Source organism: Cornus florida, unplaced genomic scaffold, assembly GCF_030987335.1.
Source record: "Cornus florida cultivar Cherokee Brave unplaced genomic scaffold, ASM3098733v1 CherokeeBrave_3.0.0_Hap2_Chr08, whole genome shotgun sequence".
NCBI lineage: Eukaryota > Viridiplantae > Streptophyta > Magnoliopsida > Cornales > Cornaceae > Cornus > Cornus florida.
Window position 1 is genome coordinate 42683796 of NW_026775578.1, and position 18811 is coordinate 42702606.

At 32.7% G+C, this 18811-nt stretch overlaps 1 protein-coding gene across 2 annotated transcripts; it reads right to left on the reverse strand.

Annotated features, from left to right (window-relative positions):
• Positions 1-14838: 14838 nt before the first annotated feature.
• On the reverse strand, positions 14839-18137 carry LOC132271490 (transcription factor bHLH130-like). Of its 2 annotated transcripts, XM_059772877.1 has the most exons (7): positions 17996-18137; positions 16917-17567; positions 16065-16414; positions 15828-15989; positions 15580-15645; positions 15231-15299; positions 14839-15136 (listed from the first exon to the last, which is right to left on the reverse strand). In XM_059772877.1, the coding sequence occupies exons 2-7, from the start codon at positions 17407-17409 to the stop codon at positions 15083-15085; spliced, it is 1194 nt and encodes a 397-aa protein (XP_059628860.1). In that variant the 5' UTR covers positions 17410-17567; positions 17996-18137; the 3' UTR covers positions 14839-15082. The 2 variants fall into 2 exon arrangements, with proteins under 2 accessions (XP_059628860.1, XP_059628859.1); XM_059772876.1 differs by having other exon boundaries at positions 16917-18135.
• Between the last annotated feature and the right edge of the window lie 674 nt (positions 18138-18811).

Below are 18811 nucleotides of genomic sequence, written 5' to 3' on the forward strand. Positions count from 1 at the left end.
TGAGTCAGAATAACAATAGACACAAATAGATACGCCTCATACGAAAGTGGCAACTGCACAACTTTGATTCCCCTTTAATTAGGAGCCGTAACCCAATTAAAGAGGAATTGGGGGCAAAATGTGGAGGGAAAAATCTCCCTCCAATGAGAATAATCCACGTCATCATAAATATAAACTTATCCTTGATGAGTTTATGAAACCCACCTCACTCAAACCCAACTTGAGTTTGAGGCTAGTCCAAGATCATTGTTTACAAGCCCAATACTATTGTTATTTGACCTTCAGCCTTGTTGAAGCCCGAATTAAGAGATTATCAGCCCAACAAGTTAACATCAAACATCCAGCCCGTTATTCAAGCCCAACTGGTTCAAGGTATATTCAGCCCAGTTTTCCAAGATTGAACAAATCCTATCGGTAGAAGGATTTATTATAATAGGAGAATTCTTTGATAGGAAGTTCTATACAAGGCAAGTTTTATGTAGGAAATATTATACAATAGAAAGAACTCTATTTGTAAAGAAAGTCATGTATGGGAAGAATTTGAGGACAAGCAACGCGAGTCCTACCATAATTCTACCAACTTTTATGTATAAATAGAGGCCCAGACCTCCAATAAAGGGATCCAAGCAATTCTACGCTTCTCTATACACTGTTCTTATTTATTCTTGAGTGTGTTGTATTATTTTTCTCAATCGTTATTGGTTGAGCAGAATTTTGCACCTACACAAGGTCAAAGTGAGTGTTGTAAACATAATTTTCAGGACTGAAGTGTTGAGGAAGTCATTTTGATATGTTGTATATATAATATGTATAAAAATATGATTAGTATAACTCCAAATTCACTCGTAGTTGTAAGTCCATGAGCATCCAACATATACTTTTTAGGATAATAACGATACTTTTATTTTATTCATTTTTTTTCTTTTTTCTCTATTTTTTTTTTTAAAAGAAAAAATTTTAAATCATAATTTAGAAAAAACAATTCTCCTTCAGACACATGGCAGGCTCTCTATGATTGTTATCTTGAGAAATCTGATTAGAGGCACCACCTAATAACCTCCATTGCAATATAAAATCTGTAAGTTTTCATGTTAATTATCACAGTTTATAGGTGCATCTAAAACTTGTCACATCTAAGAGACTAAGACCAATTGCCTATGACTTTAAAACTAAATTCACTATCTTTCAAAAAAATTTAAAACTCTATACAGACTTTTTAATGTTAAGAATTCACCAATCAATCTGGAGAACTCCCCAAAACACTTACACGCGCACACAATTAGAAGTTAGAACCAGGTACAGTGTAATTGTAATTAGATTATATTGGAATCTTCAAGTAGAGGCATAAATCAGCATCTCCCAGTGCATCCTGTATATACACACATACAAGTAAATAAGAACACATTAATCTAAAGGTTATTTCAAAAAATGTTTGCCATTTTAATGAGATTAAATAATAAAGCTGAGAGCATAATCACAAAATCATAAATCATTCAAACACATGACTCAACAAATATTTTTGCATCAACTACTCTAGGCAATCCAGTAGCCTCCCCAACACACAGTGTAATTCTTAACTGTGCAAGACTTCATTATGATACTATTGACACCAAAACTTGGCAGCCACCTCAGCGGTGACGTGGACCAGTGAGGAGCCGACATGTGTTCGGTTTGGTTCTAAGGGAAGATGGCTAATAGAGAGACAAAAGGACAAAATTTAGGGAAATATATTTTAGCCACCTTATCAATAAGGTTGTTGCTGAATATATATTGCAAAGAGATTTGAATAAATTCAAATTTGGTTATTGATTGGAAAAGAAACACTAGAAATTCGGCTAAAAAGAAATCCCAATGAAATAGGGATTTAATTGGAGAAGGAATTCCAACAAAGAAGGGCAGTCACATGAGTTATGCATTTACGGAAATACCTCAGCCGAGCTTAAGGAAAGGAGTTGCTAAAAATTAGCAACTTGTTAGCAAACTTTCCAGTAACAATTTGGTAACTTGTATTTGATTAAATCAAGGAGAGTTTTTAGTAAAGATTTTCTATTGAAGCAAGACGAAAGCACTAGGTTTTGACCTAGTTTGAATAATAAAGTGAAGAAAATCAAGGAAAAGAGGATTTTCAGAGCAATTAATTCGGGAATAAGTTGATTTAGGACTTCTATAAATATAAATGTTGTAATTTCATTCTAATTTGTCCAGCACCACCCACAAAACGTGCACTTCTTATTCAATTGACTCTACGTCATTTTATCAATTTCTTTATGGCAATTTTCATTCAAAGAATTTAAGTTTCAATAGCTTACTCTTCTTTTGCAATGTTTTAATTATGCTATTTATATTATCAGTCATTTCTTTCATGCAAACGGATTCAATGACCAATCTTTGATCAGATTTGTGTCATGTCAATTCGGCCAGTTTATTTCATTCCTTTACTTTCCATGCAATTTCCATTTTGTCAGTTTTAATTATGCTATTTTAATTCAAAATGTTTTCAATTCAATGGCAATTGATTAGATTCTTGTCATTCCTTTTACTGGCAATTGATTAAATTCTTGTCACTGCATTTTGCTTTACTTCATTTCTTTTTAGTCAATTTCCATTCTGCTAGTTTTAATTATGCTATTTTAATTCAAAATGTTTTCAATTCAAAGGTAATTAATTAAATTCTTGTCATTCCTTTTACTGGCAATTGATTAAATTCTCGCCACTGTATTTTGCTTTACTTTACTTCATTTTAATTATGCACATTTTAATTCAAATTTTTTTCAATTCAATGGCAATCGAATAAATTCTTGTCATCCATTTTCATTCAGCCGTCTTTCTTTAAAGTCAATTTTCTTTCAGACTATTCATTCCATTTTTCTTCAGTCATTGCATTTTTATTTTTTTTAGCACCTAGATAAAAAGTCCTTGCATTCAGGCATAAAAGAACCTTGCTGGGAGTTCTTACTAGTCTCTCTCCCACACATTCACCTGAAAGTCAGCCATCGAAAAAAGGGATAGACTGGTGTTTATTTCATAATTTTAAGTGTTTTATACAAATACTCTGGCATGCCCACAAGAGTCTATCGACCGGCGTAAAAAACGCGCGAATAGATACAAAATAAGACTTTGCGCAGAAGTTACTGAGACAAAAGTTCAAAATCTTCAACCATATTTGTTAAGACAAAAGCCTCTTCAAATCACCAAAGTTGCAGAGACAAAAGTTCAAAATCTTCAACTAGTGACAAGATCACTTTTCAAGCTAAGCAATGATAGGTTCAAAATCCTCAACCAGTCCCTCTTCATCAGAATCTTCTGAAAATACATCAAATAATTACAATATATATATATATATAAATTAAATGTAAAAAGTAAAATTAAATGCAACTTTCACAAACTTAAAATTACCTATGACATCATTAAACCAATCCAGGGTACACAACAATGCTTCTACGTTGTATGGTAAGATTGAATTTTGATATTTGCTGATAATCTGGCCTCCAATGCTAAAGGCCGACTCTGATGCAACTGTAGTGATAGGAATACTCAAAACATCACGTGCCAACATAGAAAGTTCAGGAAATCGATTTTGGTTTGCACTCCAGTATTAAAGAACATCTAGATCAACATTATGTTTGTAATCAAGCACTTATTCTTCTAAGTACGAATCCAATTGTGTCTTGTTTCTATTTAAGCCATAGCGCTGACTTCTAAAAGTATCAAACTTCTACAAATAAATTTTGTATTTAGTAAAATACAAATTATAGAATATTAAAGATGAAAATAAATATAATTCACAATGGCACGAGCTTACTTACATCCATTTCATCTACATCACTAGTAATGCCGGCTCTTAATGAAGAGGGGGTTACAAAAGAGAAGATACACACATACTCTTTAAAAAGCATATATAAATTCTCAAGGACTATTTTAGCCCTTACCTCAAATGTCTTCTCATCAAGTTTTAAAAAATAGTACTCCACATATTCCAACTTATATCAAGGATCCAATATTATTGCAAAAGATAACACCATGTTATAACACTCTCAATATTTATCAAACTTTTTTTCATCTGCATTGCCATATAACATATAGCAGTGTCTGTACTACTCAACTGCTCATTTATGAGAAGTTCTATTATCCAAACCCCATGAAAATACAAATTAGTTGTAGGATACTTACTTCCTGAAAAGAGGGTTGTGAGATCATAAAAAGATTTCAAAAACTTAGCTATTCTTTCAACCCTAAGCCACTCCTCATCTGATGGACTAGTTTTGAAATTTGTGTCGATCAACTTTAGTAGATAAAATGCTTGACGAAACCTTAATGCACTTTCAATCATAAGATAAGTGTAATTCCATCTGGTTACCACATCTTGACGCACTTTCTTGCTACCTTTCAATGAGAGCTGAACAATGCATTCTGCAAATTTTATTTTTCTTCCCTCAGACCCTTTTACATATTTTACACTTTCATGAATCTTAAAGATAAACTCATCTATCACTTTTAATTCAGCTTGTACAATTAGATTCAATATGTGGGCACTACAACGCACGTAGAAAAACTGTCCTTTACATAACAAGCTGTTAGTAATAGAAAATTGATTCGTCAAGAAATCCACTAAACCATCATTGTTCAATGCATTGTCCAAAGTAATCGAAAATACTCTTTTCTCAACTCCCCATTTTTTTAAAAGATGAATAATTTTTTCTGCCAAGTTTGGACCATGATGTAGAGGGGGTAATTGATGAAAACTTAAAATCTTCTTCCTCAATACCCAATTTTGATCTATATAATGAGTTTTGATAGTCAGGTATCCATCAGTTGCCATAGATGACCACATATCTGAGGTCAAGCATATTCTTTCAGGGATCGACTCTAACTCAATCTTAAGTTTCTCTTTCTCTCTCTCATACATTTTCAATATATCAGATTTAGAGGTATTCCTTGAAATGCATTTAACTTCTGGGTTTAAATAGCAATGAAGCTTTCTAGTACTTTCATATTCCACAAAGTTGAATGAATAGTTATGCTTAATAATTGCAAAAGACACCATATCCCGGTATATGCCTTGATGAAATACAGAAATAGGCTGAGGCTCACATGCATTACGTTTAGGACACCGGTTGACATGGCATATCATATTACTAGTGCCACTTGATGGATTCACAATATACTCCTTATCGCACTAGTTACATGTTGCCTTGGCACTTTCATCAGTAGCTTTAACGGGCTTTTTCTTGAAATGCCCCCACATTTAAGAAGTATACCTCTTAACACGCTTTGAATTATTACTAGAATCTTGCTCCACAATTTGTTCAACAAAATCATCACTATACTCTTCCATTATGTGTACCAATTTGAAAATAAACTTCTATATCATCAATAAATGAAATATAACAATTTAAGAATCACACCACTGTTACAACCAAAAAAAAAAACTAAATTGTGTATTTATACCAAATGGGTGTTCTGTATTTGTTGTGTAAATTGAAAAGTATATATTTATATATCAAAAGTAAGAATTTACATGCTATGCATCTGGCCAGTATTGAATTTAACCAAAAAAATGTTGTTGTTTGTATGTGCAGTTATAGGTAAGATGGTGAGCAAGGTTGAAAGTGAACTACTGTGCAGGGCCTATATCTACATGTATTTGAAAGTGAAAATGATGTTTCATATATTTTTTTTAATTTCAAATTTAAAGCTCAAATTGGATCCCCCAAAGACTTGAATTCAAATTTATACATTTGAATTGCACACCCATTTTAGTACTTACACCATCCAATGAAATTTAATTGACATATAGTATCTAATATGTTTATATATATATATATATATATATATATATATATATATGCTAGATGTAATGAATGTCACAAGATCCAAAGTACTCAGAGAGGAGATTGATTAATCGAGAAAAATACCTCTTGTTTTCTCTTACTCGGCTCAAATTCTTCTAATTGAATCCTACACTAGCTGAATACATATGCATACGAACACTGAAATGGGTTTTGCCTCTCGGTGCTCAAAAATCTCTGTTCGTGCAGAGAATTTATATATATATATATATATATATATATATATATATATATATATAAGGTTTTCTATGCACAGCGAAGGGAAGAGAGAGAGCTGCACGGCGAAGGCAAAGGGAAGAGAGAGAGTTAAAACGGTGAAGGCGAAGGGAAGAGAGAGAGTTAAAACGGCGAAAGCGAAGGGAAGAGAGAAAACTGCACCCAGAACCAAACCCTAAAGACATCGATGGTTAATAATGTGGGCTGAAATATGGGTTGAATATGATCAACCCGTTTTGACCCTAAAATTAGAGGGTTAAAAATTATCCAACCCATTTCTGACCCATGTTAAATATGGTTAACCCAAATCCATTAAAACCTGAGCGGATATAGGCAGGTTTATGGTTTCTGACCCATTTTTCCAACCCTACTTGAGACCAAGGTAGGATGGTCTCGAAGGTCTATGTCTTTTACTTGAAAATTTGGAAGGAATGTTAGTTTGGAGGATGAGAAGCTAGATCTTGCTTAGTCTATTAGCCTAGTCAATGAGACTACACCTAGAGGGGTCATAATGACTGACTACCTATGTAGGCTCGAGCTCCCAGAAGCAACTTTCAAGAGCTTAACAATTAGGCAGCAAGCTTAGAGCATCTCCAATGGGCTCTCAGAATTTAGGCTATCCGAATTTGCCATATCAACATTTTTCAATACCCACGTCAGCATTTTCCATAGCCACGTCAGTATTTTAGAGTTACCAAATTTTAGCTATTGGATGTACTCCAATAGTGCATTTTCGCTCTCTAAAAATATTAATATTTTTTAAATTTTTAATAAATTTTATTTTTTAACTTTTTCTTAACGGCTATATTTTTAAAACGGCTATATCATACAAAAAATTTACACAATACAATATTTATTATTAAAAATAATACGATACGACATAAATTTAAACAATACAAATTTAAATAAAAAATAATGCAATACGACATAAATTAAAAACATAACAACTAGGAAAAACAAAATAATCATATGGAATGCTTAAGATAATCCTATGGAAAGCTTGAGTTACCGCGTGCGCGTATAGATGCTAATATTTCATTTTGGCATTCAATTAGCCATGCTTTCATGGCTTGTGTTGGCATCGATTCTAGATCTTTTTGCATGATTAATATCTTTTCAGCTCTTTGTTTGTTTTCAATCCTCTTAGTTTGCTTTGAAGCTCGAGTTATCTGATCTTTTCTTTATTTGTTTTGTGTGTCTCTCGTGCTACTTGAGCGGCTTCAAGAGTTTCAGATTGTCTTTGATAAAGGGTTGTTGCATGATCGAATTTGCTAATGAAATAATTCTGACTTTCAAATTTTCTTTTATCCTTATTTCACCTCTGCTTTGCTGCTTTTCGTCCTTCTAGTCGCCAACATTCTTCAACATCCGTCGAATCATTTTCGCCTATGTGCATCGATCCTTCAATTGAACTTGGTGTCGTTGCTGCATTACTTGATGGAGTAGATGGGTTTGAGTGACCAATAGGCTCACTATCATCAATGTGGATTCCACTCCTCTTCTTCGATTTTTTTTTTTTTTTTGGATGTCAATTTTTGTTGACAATGTAAATGCCATTTATTGTTGCTCTTTAAAATGTTCCAACAACTATCAAACTTAAATTTGGTGTTATTTTGACAAGCGAACAACTCTTTGGCTGCTATCATCTAAAAAAATAAAAATCAATAATTATTAAAAGACAAATCTTTAAAATATCTACCAATTTAATTTACTATAATAAATAACTTACCTTATATTCATTGTCTTACCCACCGGGATAATTCCTTTCGATCTGGCCATGCATCCAGAAAATTTGGTAATCATTTGTTGTACGAAGGATCAACGATTCAAGCAGGTGATATGATTTCTTTTAGGTGTAACGTGTTGCTCAAAACTTTCTTGAATTCGGATCCATGACGCTACCTTTTGTTGGTCTGAACCGATGACCGTATCAGTGCTAATGGCCATTCACGCATAACATAAAGCCTCATCTTCAACCGTGGACCAATTTGGAGGCCGAATAGCCCTTTGCTTTTTGGGGTTGGGAGTTATTGGATTGTGGCACTTCAGTAGAAATGTTGAAAACTTGAGAAAGTTGTTAGACCAAAATTGAGATTCTTCTCCAACTAATTGAGATTTTTCTCCAACAAATAAGAAATGATCGAAATTATCATTTGGTTGGTTGAAATGGGAGTTGTAGTTGTAATATAGTGGTGAATGATCCATGAAATTGAAATTGAGTAAAAAATATAACTAAAAGATTGAGGAAATGACTTAATGGTTGTAGTTGTAGGTTGAAAACTAGAGAAGATGGGTTGGATATGAGATGAATAATAGTATAGGTTGATATATTTATAGAGGTAAAATGAAAGGTTTTTTTTTTTAAAATATATATATCTATATATATACATATATATAATTATTTTTTAAAAAAATAAATTCAAAAAATAGGTTTTTTGCGCCAATATAGCCGTTAAGGCATTGTTTGGGTCAGCCAAACAGTGCCTAAAACGGCTATATGTCAGAATGAATATTTTGAAAAGTAAATTTTTTTTAAAAAAGCACTTTTCTCTATTTTTTTACAAATATTTTTTTTTGCCCAAAAAAGCCTTTAAGGCACTGTTTGTGTCAGCCAAACAGTGACTTAACGGTTCTTTGGTTCCATTATTTTGAGGAAAAAAAAAAAAAAAAGACCAAAACAAGCCAAAAATCTATTTTTTTTTTCTTTTTTTTCCAAGCAAATAGAACCTTAGGAACAGTATTCTGGGCTAAAACACTGTTCTGGCCCAGACTAAAAAAATTAAGGAAAACAAAAATGAGCCAACAAAAAATGAGCCCCAATCGCCTTCCCAATCGTCCTTTTTGGCGACCTCTTTGGCGGTCACAAATTGGTGGCTCACTTTTTCCATATTCCATTGGAGCAAGCAATCTCAAAAAATTGAGCCATTTTTGCCAAACAAGCACTAATGGAGCTACTCTTAGACTATAAATAAAGATCTTTGTGCATGTACAAGGCTAAGTTTAATAGACTGAACTCACACATGAGGCAAACGATTTACTTACCTTTATTACTGATCTCATTGACTAATCTACTTCTCCTTCTTCCTCCTAGGGCTCTTGTTCAGGTATATCATATTTTGTATTTGTATACCCCTGCTACTTATGGTAACTTTATAATAAAGAATCATCACGGTCTTAAAATTTATTAAAACTTGCAAAAAAATAAATAATAATGAGGCTTTATTCATTTTCAAGAACTTGACATATCTATATTCCAGTAGGATAAAATATTTTAACGTCAAGTTGAACATTTAAACTAATAGAATACAATTAAAGTCCATTACTATAGTGCTGCCTATTTTTTATTTTTATAATTCATCAATTGTTACCCTTTTTGTGAAGCAACTCATTTGATCCGGGTGCATAGTTCAGGCCTTGAATGGAATAGTGGAAAACATAGCAGAAAACATGTATATGCACACAAAGAGAATAGTAGATTGACAAACAAATATGGTTCTTCCGTAATTTATTAGACCTGAAAACACCACATATATCAATTCAAGTAAATAATTAAGTCTACAACTTTAAATGATGATAACTTGTTATATCATTAAATTAAAGAGAATATTTTAAAATTAAAAATTAAATTACAAATATTTATTATAATTATTAACAGGCCAATGACCTAACGGTATTAGACATTTACTTCTTAAAGAGAGATAAGGAAAAAAAAAAAAAAAAAAAACATTTACTATAATTTTAAAAAAGTTTGAGGGAATTTTTAGAACATGTAAAGTTTGTTTGTCTTTAAAAAAAAAAAAAAAAAAACTCAATGAAACATCTACATACATTGTTAAATGAACAAAATAATAGTTCAAAAAAATAAAAAGTTAAATAAAATTATTTATAAACGTTTCTCACCACGTGTAAGGCACGTTAATTTTTCTACTAATTATAAAAATAAATAAAATAAAATAAAAAAGAAGCTTGACCTTGCTATGCAACTTGTGAAAAATGGAGCGGTATATTGGTGCTTTAAACGATATAAAGAAGTTAGCGGGTCTTGATTAAACCACTTTGCAAATCATAATTAAAAAGAACTCCATTTAAAAATAATTTTTTTGTTTTTTAATTGACAAAATTTTATTTATTTTGTGAGAAAATTAAATTACCCATAGTGCCCATTAACCAAACAGGTAACGCCGTGTTTGCAATAAAAGTCAATAAAATCTGCCAATATATGATGAAGCGTTGACCGCGTGATTTCTGATTCGTTGAAAAAGTAGGAAGGATATGGGTCCCACTTCCACTCAAGAGGGAGACTGACGAAACACCATAGTACAACATAGACATCAATGTTTAGCACCGCCACAGTTGTGACGTGTTTGGGGTTGTGAAAAATCTAATCCAATAAACAAGAGCATGAACCATTTAAGGGTTGTGACACGAGTAACATCAATTGGTATGACAAAAAAGGCTGGTGTTCATCCATTCTTGTGCATGCATCTAAGTTGGTGTATGAAAAAATTCTAGATGTTGTGACACTGCATTATGGAACCCCTTAATAATTCAGAGTTAAAGTCGACTTTCTCGCATGAAATGTTGGTCGGACAATTGACTATTTGATATTGACTATCCAAATTTTTAATAATTTCTCACATAAAATGTTAGTCTAACAACCGACAATTTAAATTAATTGTTTGAATTTCTATTAAGATTTGGACCGTTAGAATTTTTTGTTTCAACAATATTGCAGGTGACTACCACAGATGCTATAATTTTCTTTTTGGCTCATGTAAAAAGTCAGAGGTGTCAATTTTGCATTATATAAAGAAAAAATTATATGCATTATATATTTACTTATCAAATAAATTAAGAAACTTTTATTTCAAAATCATCCCCATGTTTTGAAAACCATCCTAAATTAATCAATAAATAAGGACTGTTATTAAATGCAGGTGTACTTAAAGTTAGACATTTGAAGACGCAAAATATTTAATAATTCAATGATTGATTGTGGTTCTTCTAAAAAGTTAAAAAGAAATTTATGATAATATATATATTACTTTCGTCAAAATTTTAGTAATGGTCTCCCACGTGTCATGTTTTAGCCATAAAATTATCCCATCAAGAAAAGAAGTAAAAAAAAAAAAATGGGCACAATAGTTCAACTAATTGTGGGTGGGTAGGGATGCAATTGAAATGAACAAAGTTTTGGCAATAGTGTTTTATTTATTTATTTTTTTTTTCCATGTTTTTGCTTTAATTCTAAACAGAAGTAATATTTCTATTTTAGAGTGTATTAAACACTATTTCGAAATTTATTTAATAAAGTAAATTTGGTGCAAGTTTTGTTGAAGCAAAAATATGAAAACATATTTGGTAAAGAGTGTTCAAATTTAAAAATTTGGATGACTAGTTAAAAATGTCTTTTTAGATTTTTTTTTTTTTTTTTTTTTCTTTGAACAATGCTTTGCTTGCCGAAGCAAACAAAAGCATCATTTTTATGCTTCTGATTTTGGCCTCAATTTTAGAAGCGTTTCAGTACTATTCAAATAACAACAAATGTTACAAAACATACTTTATGTTTTTGCTTCACTATAATACACTAACAAAAACAAAAAATACCGAAACAAAAGCATTAGCCGAACAACCCAACTTTTGAACTGAATTGGGCTTCATTTGACTTGCTTAGCTAATTTGGTCAAAACCAAGCTCGTTTATGGAACTTAAACATTTACCCAAGCTTAGCCATGTTGAGTTCGACCCATCACACTCTTAACTTGTTTGGGCTTGGCCTTCTCAAGCTGACATTCTTTTTGGAGAAAAACTTTCTGTTCGGCCTTTGGATTCTCTGGCCCATATGATGACTTGGACAACTAAATCCAAACAAAAAAAGTGACGTTACATGTTCACAAGATGACTTAAAAATCTTTTAACCAAAAAAAAAAAAAAAAAAAAAAAAAAAAGATGACTTAAAAATGCCTCAGTTCAGTCAGCTCTTAAAAATTTTAATACTTAATTTTTAATTTTATAAAACATGTATTTCACAATATTAGTACTGAGTTGCATGAGATTTTAACAATAATTTTTGTGTAATATTAAATATTTTCTATCTTTAACATGTTTAGGGTTTAATTAATTTCTAACATTATGATGGTCCGGCTAATTTTGTGTTAATTAAGGCATCTCTTCCTTTTGGTACTAGAAGGCATCAAATTTGAGAGGAGAAGAAGAAAGTAACAAAGGATGGAAAAGATTCTTTTCAAGAAATGGAGTGTGTCTTTTTATCTGTTTATTTTTTTTGAGTAGGAAAAAAAGTAGGAATGAAGAAAAAGAGATACCTTTATTTTACCATTAACACATAGGCATTGTTATTTCCAATTTATATATATATATATATATATATATATATATATATATTTAAAGGTTAAGCAAACTCACATATTAGGGGTGGCTACGGATCGGATCGAATTAGGATTGCCGCTCCCAACGGATTAGACAAATTTAATCTGTTACCGATCGATTATCCCACGGATCGGATCGGATTGGATATGCAGATTAAGTTTTATCTAAATTATACATTATTATTTATATAATTAATCTTATTTATTATTTATTAATCTTTTAACTATTACCATAAAATTTTAATTTATTAATATTAATTCATATATTTAAATAATTATTAACTAATACATCATTAGAGTCCATTAAATTATCATTAACTAATTAAATTAATTAATATATTCTTTATATATATATATATATATATATATATATATATATATATATAAATTTCACGGATCGGATCGAATTTGATTTTTTTGAATCTGCCACCGATCCGTTGGTGTAGCAATCCTATCCGATTCGCACGGATCGAATCGAATTCGCATATTCATAAATTAATTGTCCACTCCTATCACACACCCATGCTGCCATAGAGGCTTGAACCCCAACCTCCTCTTTGGGGAGATGGGTTTGTACCTGTTGGGTTATTGCCCATATGGTCTTTAAATATATTGATAAATACAAACCATATTGGTTGTCAAAGACTAGGCTTTTCTCACTATAACCGGGAGATTATAAGTTTAAAAGAAAAACATTTTCGCTGCATGTGAAGGTAAAATGGCGTACATCTAACAAACTGATTATCAAATTTTAATTTAATTTAACTACGTGTAACGTGGAGAAAAATATCCGATTCATTTATTCGTTCTTCCACTATTGAGAACTACTCTTAAAATGATAGATCCAATTTCCTTTCCTTTCCTTTCCTTTTTTGTTTTTTTTTTCCCTTTTTACCCTTTTCAACTTTCCTTCCTCCTATCCTTCCCGCCTTTACCACCAAGTGGATGAATTAGCAACATTTTGAGTAGCCATAAAAGTGACCAAACCTCTTCTCACAGGGTGGTCCCTAGGGTTCCGGGGAGTGGGAGGAGTTGTGCACATATTGGAGCATCTTTCTTAGTGTGTAAAGATGCATAGGTGATCATTCCTTTGCCTTTGGAGAGAGGGAAACCTTGATAAGGCCCAATAATAATGGAGGCCCACCATAACACCAAGCCCTCTTCCAAACTATGCCCTCGCTATCTAGAAGAATCAATAGCGACTGTGTCTTCACTAAACGACATTAAAAGTATCTTTCCTTTATGGAGATGGATGACGTCATCTGTGATGTGGATATCACTTCAGCTGGATTTGCCCCCAACGAGATGCTGACTCATACATTGGCTCCCCGCTATCCCCCTCCGTCCATGTACATTCATAGCTTTTCCCTTTCTACATTACTGACTTTGAGTTGGGATCCTATGCTCTAGTTGCGTTGGAAACCTGTGCTCTATCGGCTCGTCGGCACATACCGCTGATGAGAATGGCTATAATTATTTACACGTGTGAATGTTCGCCACGCTTAAGAGATTATAGTAAAAAAAACGTTTGAGAAATTACAATAAAGAGTTTGTGCGCTACCAACTTAATAAAAAGAATATGAATTCCTATAATAAACACAGATGATATACAACATCAGACGACTATCGTCTCTTATCGTCTGTATGTATGCTGTCTTTCATTATTTGTATGCGAACTAACGTCTCATGCGCTACAACACCAATATTTAGTTGAGAATTCCAACTCTCTTGCCCATTTCTTTTTCATTTTTTCTTTTGGAAAATTGAAGCAAGATGCTGACCATATCATTACTTGGTTAAGTTAGCAAGAAAGGTTTTGATGCAAGACTTTTTAGGGGTACGATTGGAAGGTGTCAGGTTTGATGCAAGACTTTTAAGGGTATAGTCGGTAAGTAACTAATTAATGTACGATTTTGCCCCATCAAAAGCTGTCATTTCATTAATTAGTCACTTACCGACCATAGTAAGGTTTGATGCGTCAACTTATTTTCAACTTAATCAAATTTAACTTAAAAAGGCAAACTTTTCATTATTTTTGTTTAATTAAATCAACTTTACCCAATCAAGAATGGGAAAGTTTTCCACTTTTAGTTACAGACGCAATTGTACAAGCAAAATTTATAAAAATCACTGTCCCATCCTTACCCTTTTCGACCATATTGTCTAAATTTTTCCCATTTCACATCGTCTCTCTGTTTCAACATTCCACTTTCTCTCTCTAACTTCACATTCCTCTTGCTCCTAAATAACAACCCCCAATTCCTATATCACATTTATTGCTAAGGACAGAAAAATCAAGGTGTTTCCGACCCATTTAATAACCCATTGCTCTCTCTCTAGACAGCATTTCCTGAAGTTGGTTGAGCTCCTCAACCAAAAACACATGGTAATTAAACATACAGTTAGCTTTCATTTGTACCATCAATAGGTCTGGGTCCGAATCTTACACTTCCACATTAATTAGTAGATTTTCTTCTACCTCTACTTCACATAATACATAGACTATCAGTTTTCTACATACATATTTCCCAGAGCCTAAAAGAACCCTTTTTCTTCTTCCATCTTCTCTCCCAACAGCCCCTTCTCCTTATATTCTGTACAGAAGCGAGTCCGGTTTACGCTTTTTTTGAGTTATAGCTTCTGCTTATTGGAACACGTACACTTGTCTCGTTTATCAGAAAGACACTGAAAGTTCAAAAAATAAATAAAAAATCTTACGAGAGTAATCCATATATTTGAAGGGGATTGTAGGTTTTAGGTCAAATTCTGTGGAACATACCTTGACTTCTTGTTGAAGTTCTTTAATGTAATCAACAGCCAAATCCAACATGTCTGATGTGTTTGTTTGCTGCAAATATAGGAAGATTTTAACTCCCAAGTTTCTATATATGTACAGCAATGCTATTAAAGTTTGAAAATGGAATAATGCGAAAAGTAGTAATTTCATTTGGAGTCGAGGTGATGTCATCATTTTAATGTCCATTTTTTCCATTCCCACCGGTTAATCAGTTAAGTTACACTTTGAAAATACTATTTTCTTAATTAACAGGTACTCAGAAAAGAATTTTCCTTGTAAACATTAATGATATTAGGTATTAAGTAAGAAATGCCAAGTGAAGATTGTGTACCTTGTCCATGTTTGGGACAAGCTCTTGCAATTTCCTCATTCTTTCGCTGATTCGGGTTCTTCTCACCTGAAATTACATAAAACAAACAATGAATTATCGGAATATGGATTTGACAATCGCAACTTTAGACCAGCAGAGAGCCCCAAGAACATATAAACTGTTTATGATTCTTAAGTTTGTATATGGACAAGATTTATGAACAAATACAACTAACAGTGAAGAATTTAAAATAACTAAGAAAGCCATACCCTTTCGGCAATACTTCGTGGGTGAGTTGCACAACCCCGCTTGGCTCGAATCTTGTAAGGTACAGAATCTTGGAACTGCAACAAGTTGTCCAGCTCCGTGGAACTTTTTGGCAAGCTCAAGTGGTGGGACAATAGGGGAGGGCGATTCCCAACTTCTACATTCTGAACATCAACATGAACTATGATCAGATTAGATTCGTTAAGGAAACAAATAACATTAGGTCAGAAACATGATACCTGATTTTCGGATGTATTTAAACTAGAAAATGTCTTATTGTCATCATTTCCAAGTCTCTTTAGATAATTATCAGACAAGATCGCAGAATCATCCCAAGAACTAATCGGAAAACCTGTGATGTACCCACCATTGTTTCTACGACCTTCCCTGAAACTTCCATCTTCAGGGCTACTACCTCCTATGTCTTTGGTCCCAATTTCAGCAATATGACTCATTAGCCCCGAAGAAGAAGATGGCCCGGATGACAAATCCATTTGGCCCTTCAACCTGCTTGCAGGGGAAAATGACCCTTCCGCGTTAGCACCATTTCCGGATCCAAAATTTCTCATGCCTCTCACAACACCATAGCCTGTCGATTGCTAAAAAAGTTTAGTAGCATTCCCAAATCCTAATCATAACCGAAAAAAATTTGGAAATTGGCACAGAATTAAAGGGCTAGAAACCAGAAAATTTTCCCATCCATGTTTAAATCAAAATGTCAAATTTTATACAACCACTTTCTCACCCATGTTTACATCTAAAACCATGCTCCAACCAACTACATCTATTACATATATGATCATATCATATGCATAGAAGCTAACACTAGTCCATTTTCATCTTTTTCATATTAAAAAAAAAAAAAAAAATCTTTAGTTGCTAATTGAAGACTTAATTCAACTGTATGGTTTGCAACCTTGTGTGTTATTGAAGAGTGTGATAATTTACTTGAATTTCAATCTACTAGCAATTTCGCATAAATCAAAAACCTATTTGAGTCTTGAAAGAATAGCCTTACACAATGAATTGTTTCATATACTATAAGATAAACAATCAGAGAACCAAATATGTGAAGAAGCTAAAAGGTGTACCATTTTCAACATTTATGTGGGAGAATAATCCGGCAGGAGAACTGCTATGTCGAATCAAATTCGAATTGTTGCCACCACCCATCTTCATCTGAGACAAACGATTCATCGGAATCGAACTAGCCACTCCATACGAGTCATCACCGGCAGGAACAGAGGTTGCTGAGCTATGATTGGGCAAGGGTGGTTGAGATTGGCTTTGAAAAATCATCTGATGTTGATGATGATGAACCTCCTCTGGTTCCTCCATCACCGACGCCAAAAACTGAGATTTTTCAGCTTCGTTAACCGAAGAATTCTGTTGAATCTCATCCAAATTGTGCTCTGTATCACCACGAGCTATAAATCTCGACAGAAATCTCTCTGTTTCAGGACTCGAAGGCTCATGGGTGTTCAGAAAATCAGTACAATCATCTCCTCCACCACCACTACTGTTCACCAAATTCGCAAAATACGAACTCGGTGCCGACTGATAACGCATCAAGCTGGAGTTCATGATTAATCTAAAGATCTAAATCCACGAGTATCAATGCTATTACTGTACGATTTCAAAGAAGGCAAAGACTCTTCGTTTTTCGACCAGATCAAATCGAAAACCGATACAAAACCCTAACAATTTTCGAATCTCACAACCCTTCGTTGGATTCCTTCAATCTAAAAGCATTCAAAGATGAATAAATCAAAAACTTCCAATGGATCAAACCGAAACAATAAATCATTACCTAATTTCATCGGTCAATCCTCAGCTACCTGAAATAAGCTTCAGCACACAAAACAGAGAACAAAGAGGACGGAGAAAGAAAGTTCCTACTTAATTCTTCATCAGAAACCCTAATAAAACAACATTTGAGCTCTGTTTATATATATATATACTTACATGCATATGTATGTATATATGTGCGATATTGAAGCATAGTCACTCAGTATAAAAATTAAAAACTAACAAACAAACAACTGAAACAGAGAATATATCAGCTTTGAATTCGAGAGAAAATAACAAGAGCAAAAGCCACTCTTTTGTATCATCTTTCTCTCTCTATAAATAAACTTGGTATATACACAAATATATATGTATGTGTTACCTTTTGTCTCTCAATAAATTTTGTTATCTCTCTGTGGAGATCCAGATGGTAGTGGCGGTGGTGGTGTAGGTGGCAGTGAGTAGAGAGAGAAAATTATATTTCTTTCCTCTTCTGTAAGTGCGGCCAATGAGAAGTAATGGAGGACAGAGATGACGGCTTTCTAGATTTTGGCATATTTTTTGTTTCTTACGATAATGCCCCTAGAATATGGCCTTATTACGATATTACTGTAATGTAAGAGAGAAATGGCTGGATTGCGGGCACGTCATGTGATTACTTTTTTGTATTTTCTACATTGTTTTTAGGCTAAATTGGACCATTACTAACTACAAGACAAAAATTTTATTAATTTGAAATTTCTTACAATTATAATTATATTTTAATTTAGAAAATGAATTTTATTTATTTTTACTTTAACCTTAATAATAGAAAAATAATCAATTTATCTCTTTCTAAAAAAATAAAAAATTATGTATCATGTATTATGTATTATTATTATTATTATTATATTTCTATCAACTATCATATTCTCATTTCTTTGACAATTTTTTTTTTTTTTTTAGCCTCTTTCTTTGACAATTAAATAGTAGTAATTTAGACACTAAGAGTACTACCTCTTCCATGGGCCATAGCAAGCAAATGTCATTATTGCCTAGCTGTTGGTGAAAAGTTGGACACATTTATTATAGTACTTTGAAATAGCCATATTGAATAGTAAATAAATTTATAAGATGTGTATATACAATTGTATAAAATAAAATTTATAAGATGTGTAAATACAATTGATAAAATAAAATTCATATGTTTAGTTTGGTA

Bases quoted from the DNA above. Each gene is read 5' to 3' on its own strand.
- LOC132271490 (XM_059772877.1), bottom strand. From the start codon at position 17,409: ATGAACTCCAGCTTGATGCGTTATCAGTCGGCACCGAGTTCGTATTTT. The intron at 15,646-15,827 runs GTATGGCTTTCT...ATGTAATTTCAG, and splicing joins CACGAAGTATTGCCGAAAGG to GTGAGAAGAACCCGAATCAG. The intron at 15,300-15,579 runs GTACACAATCTT...CTATATTTGCAG, and splicing joins TTGTCCCAAACATGGACAAG to CAAACAAACACATCAGACAT.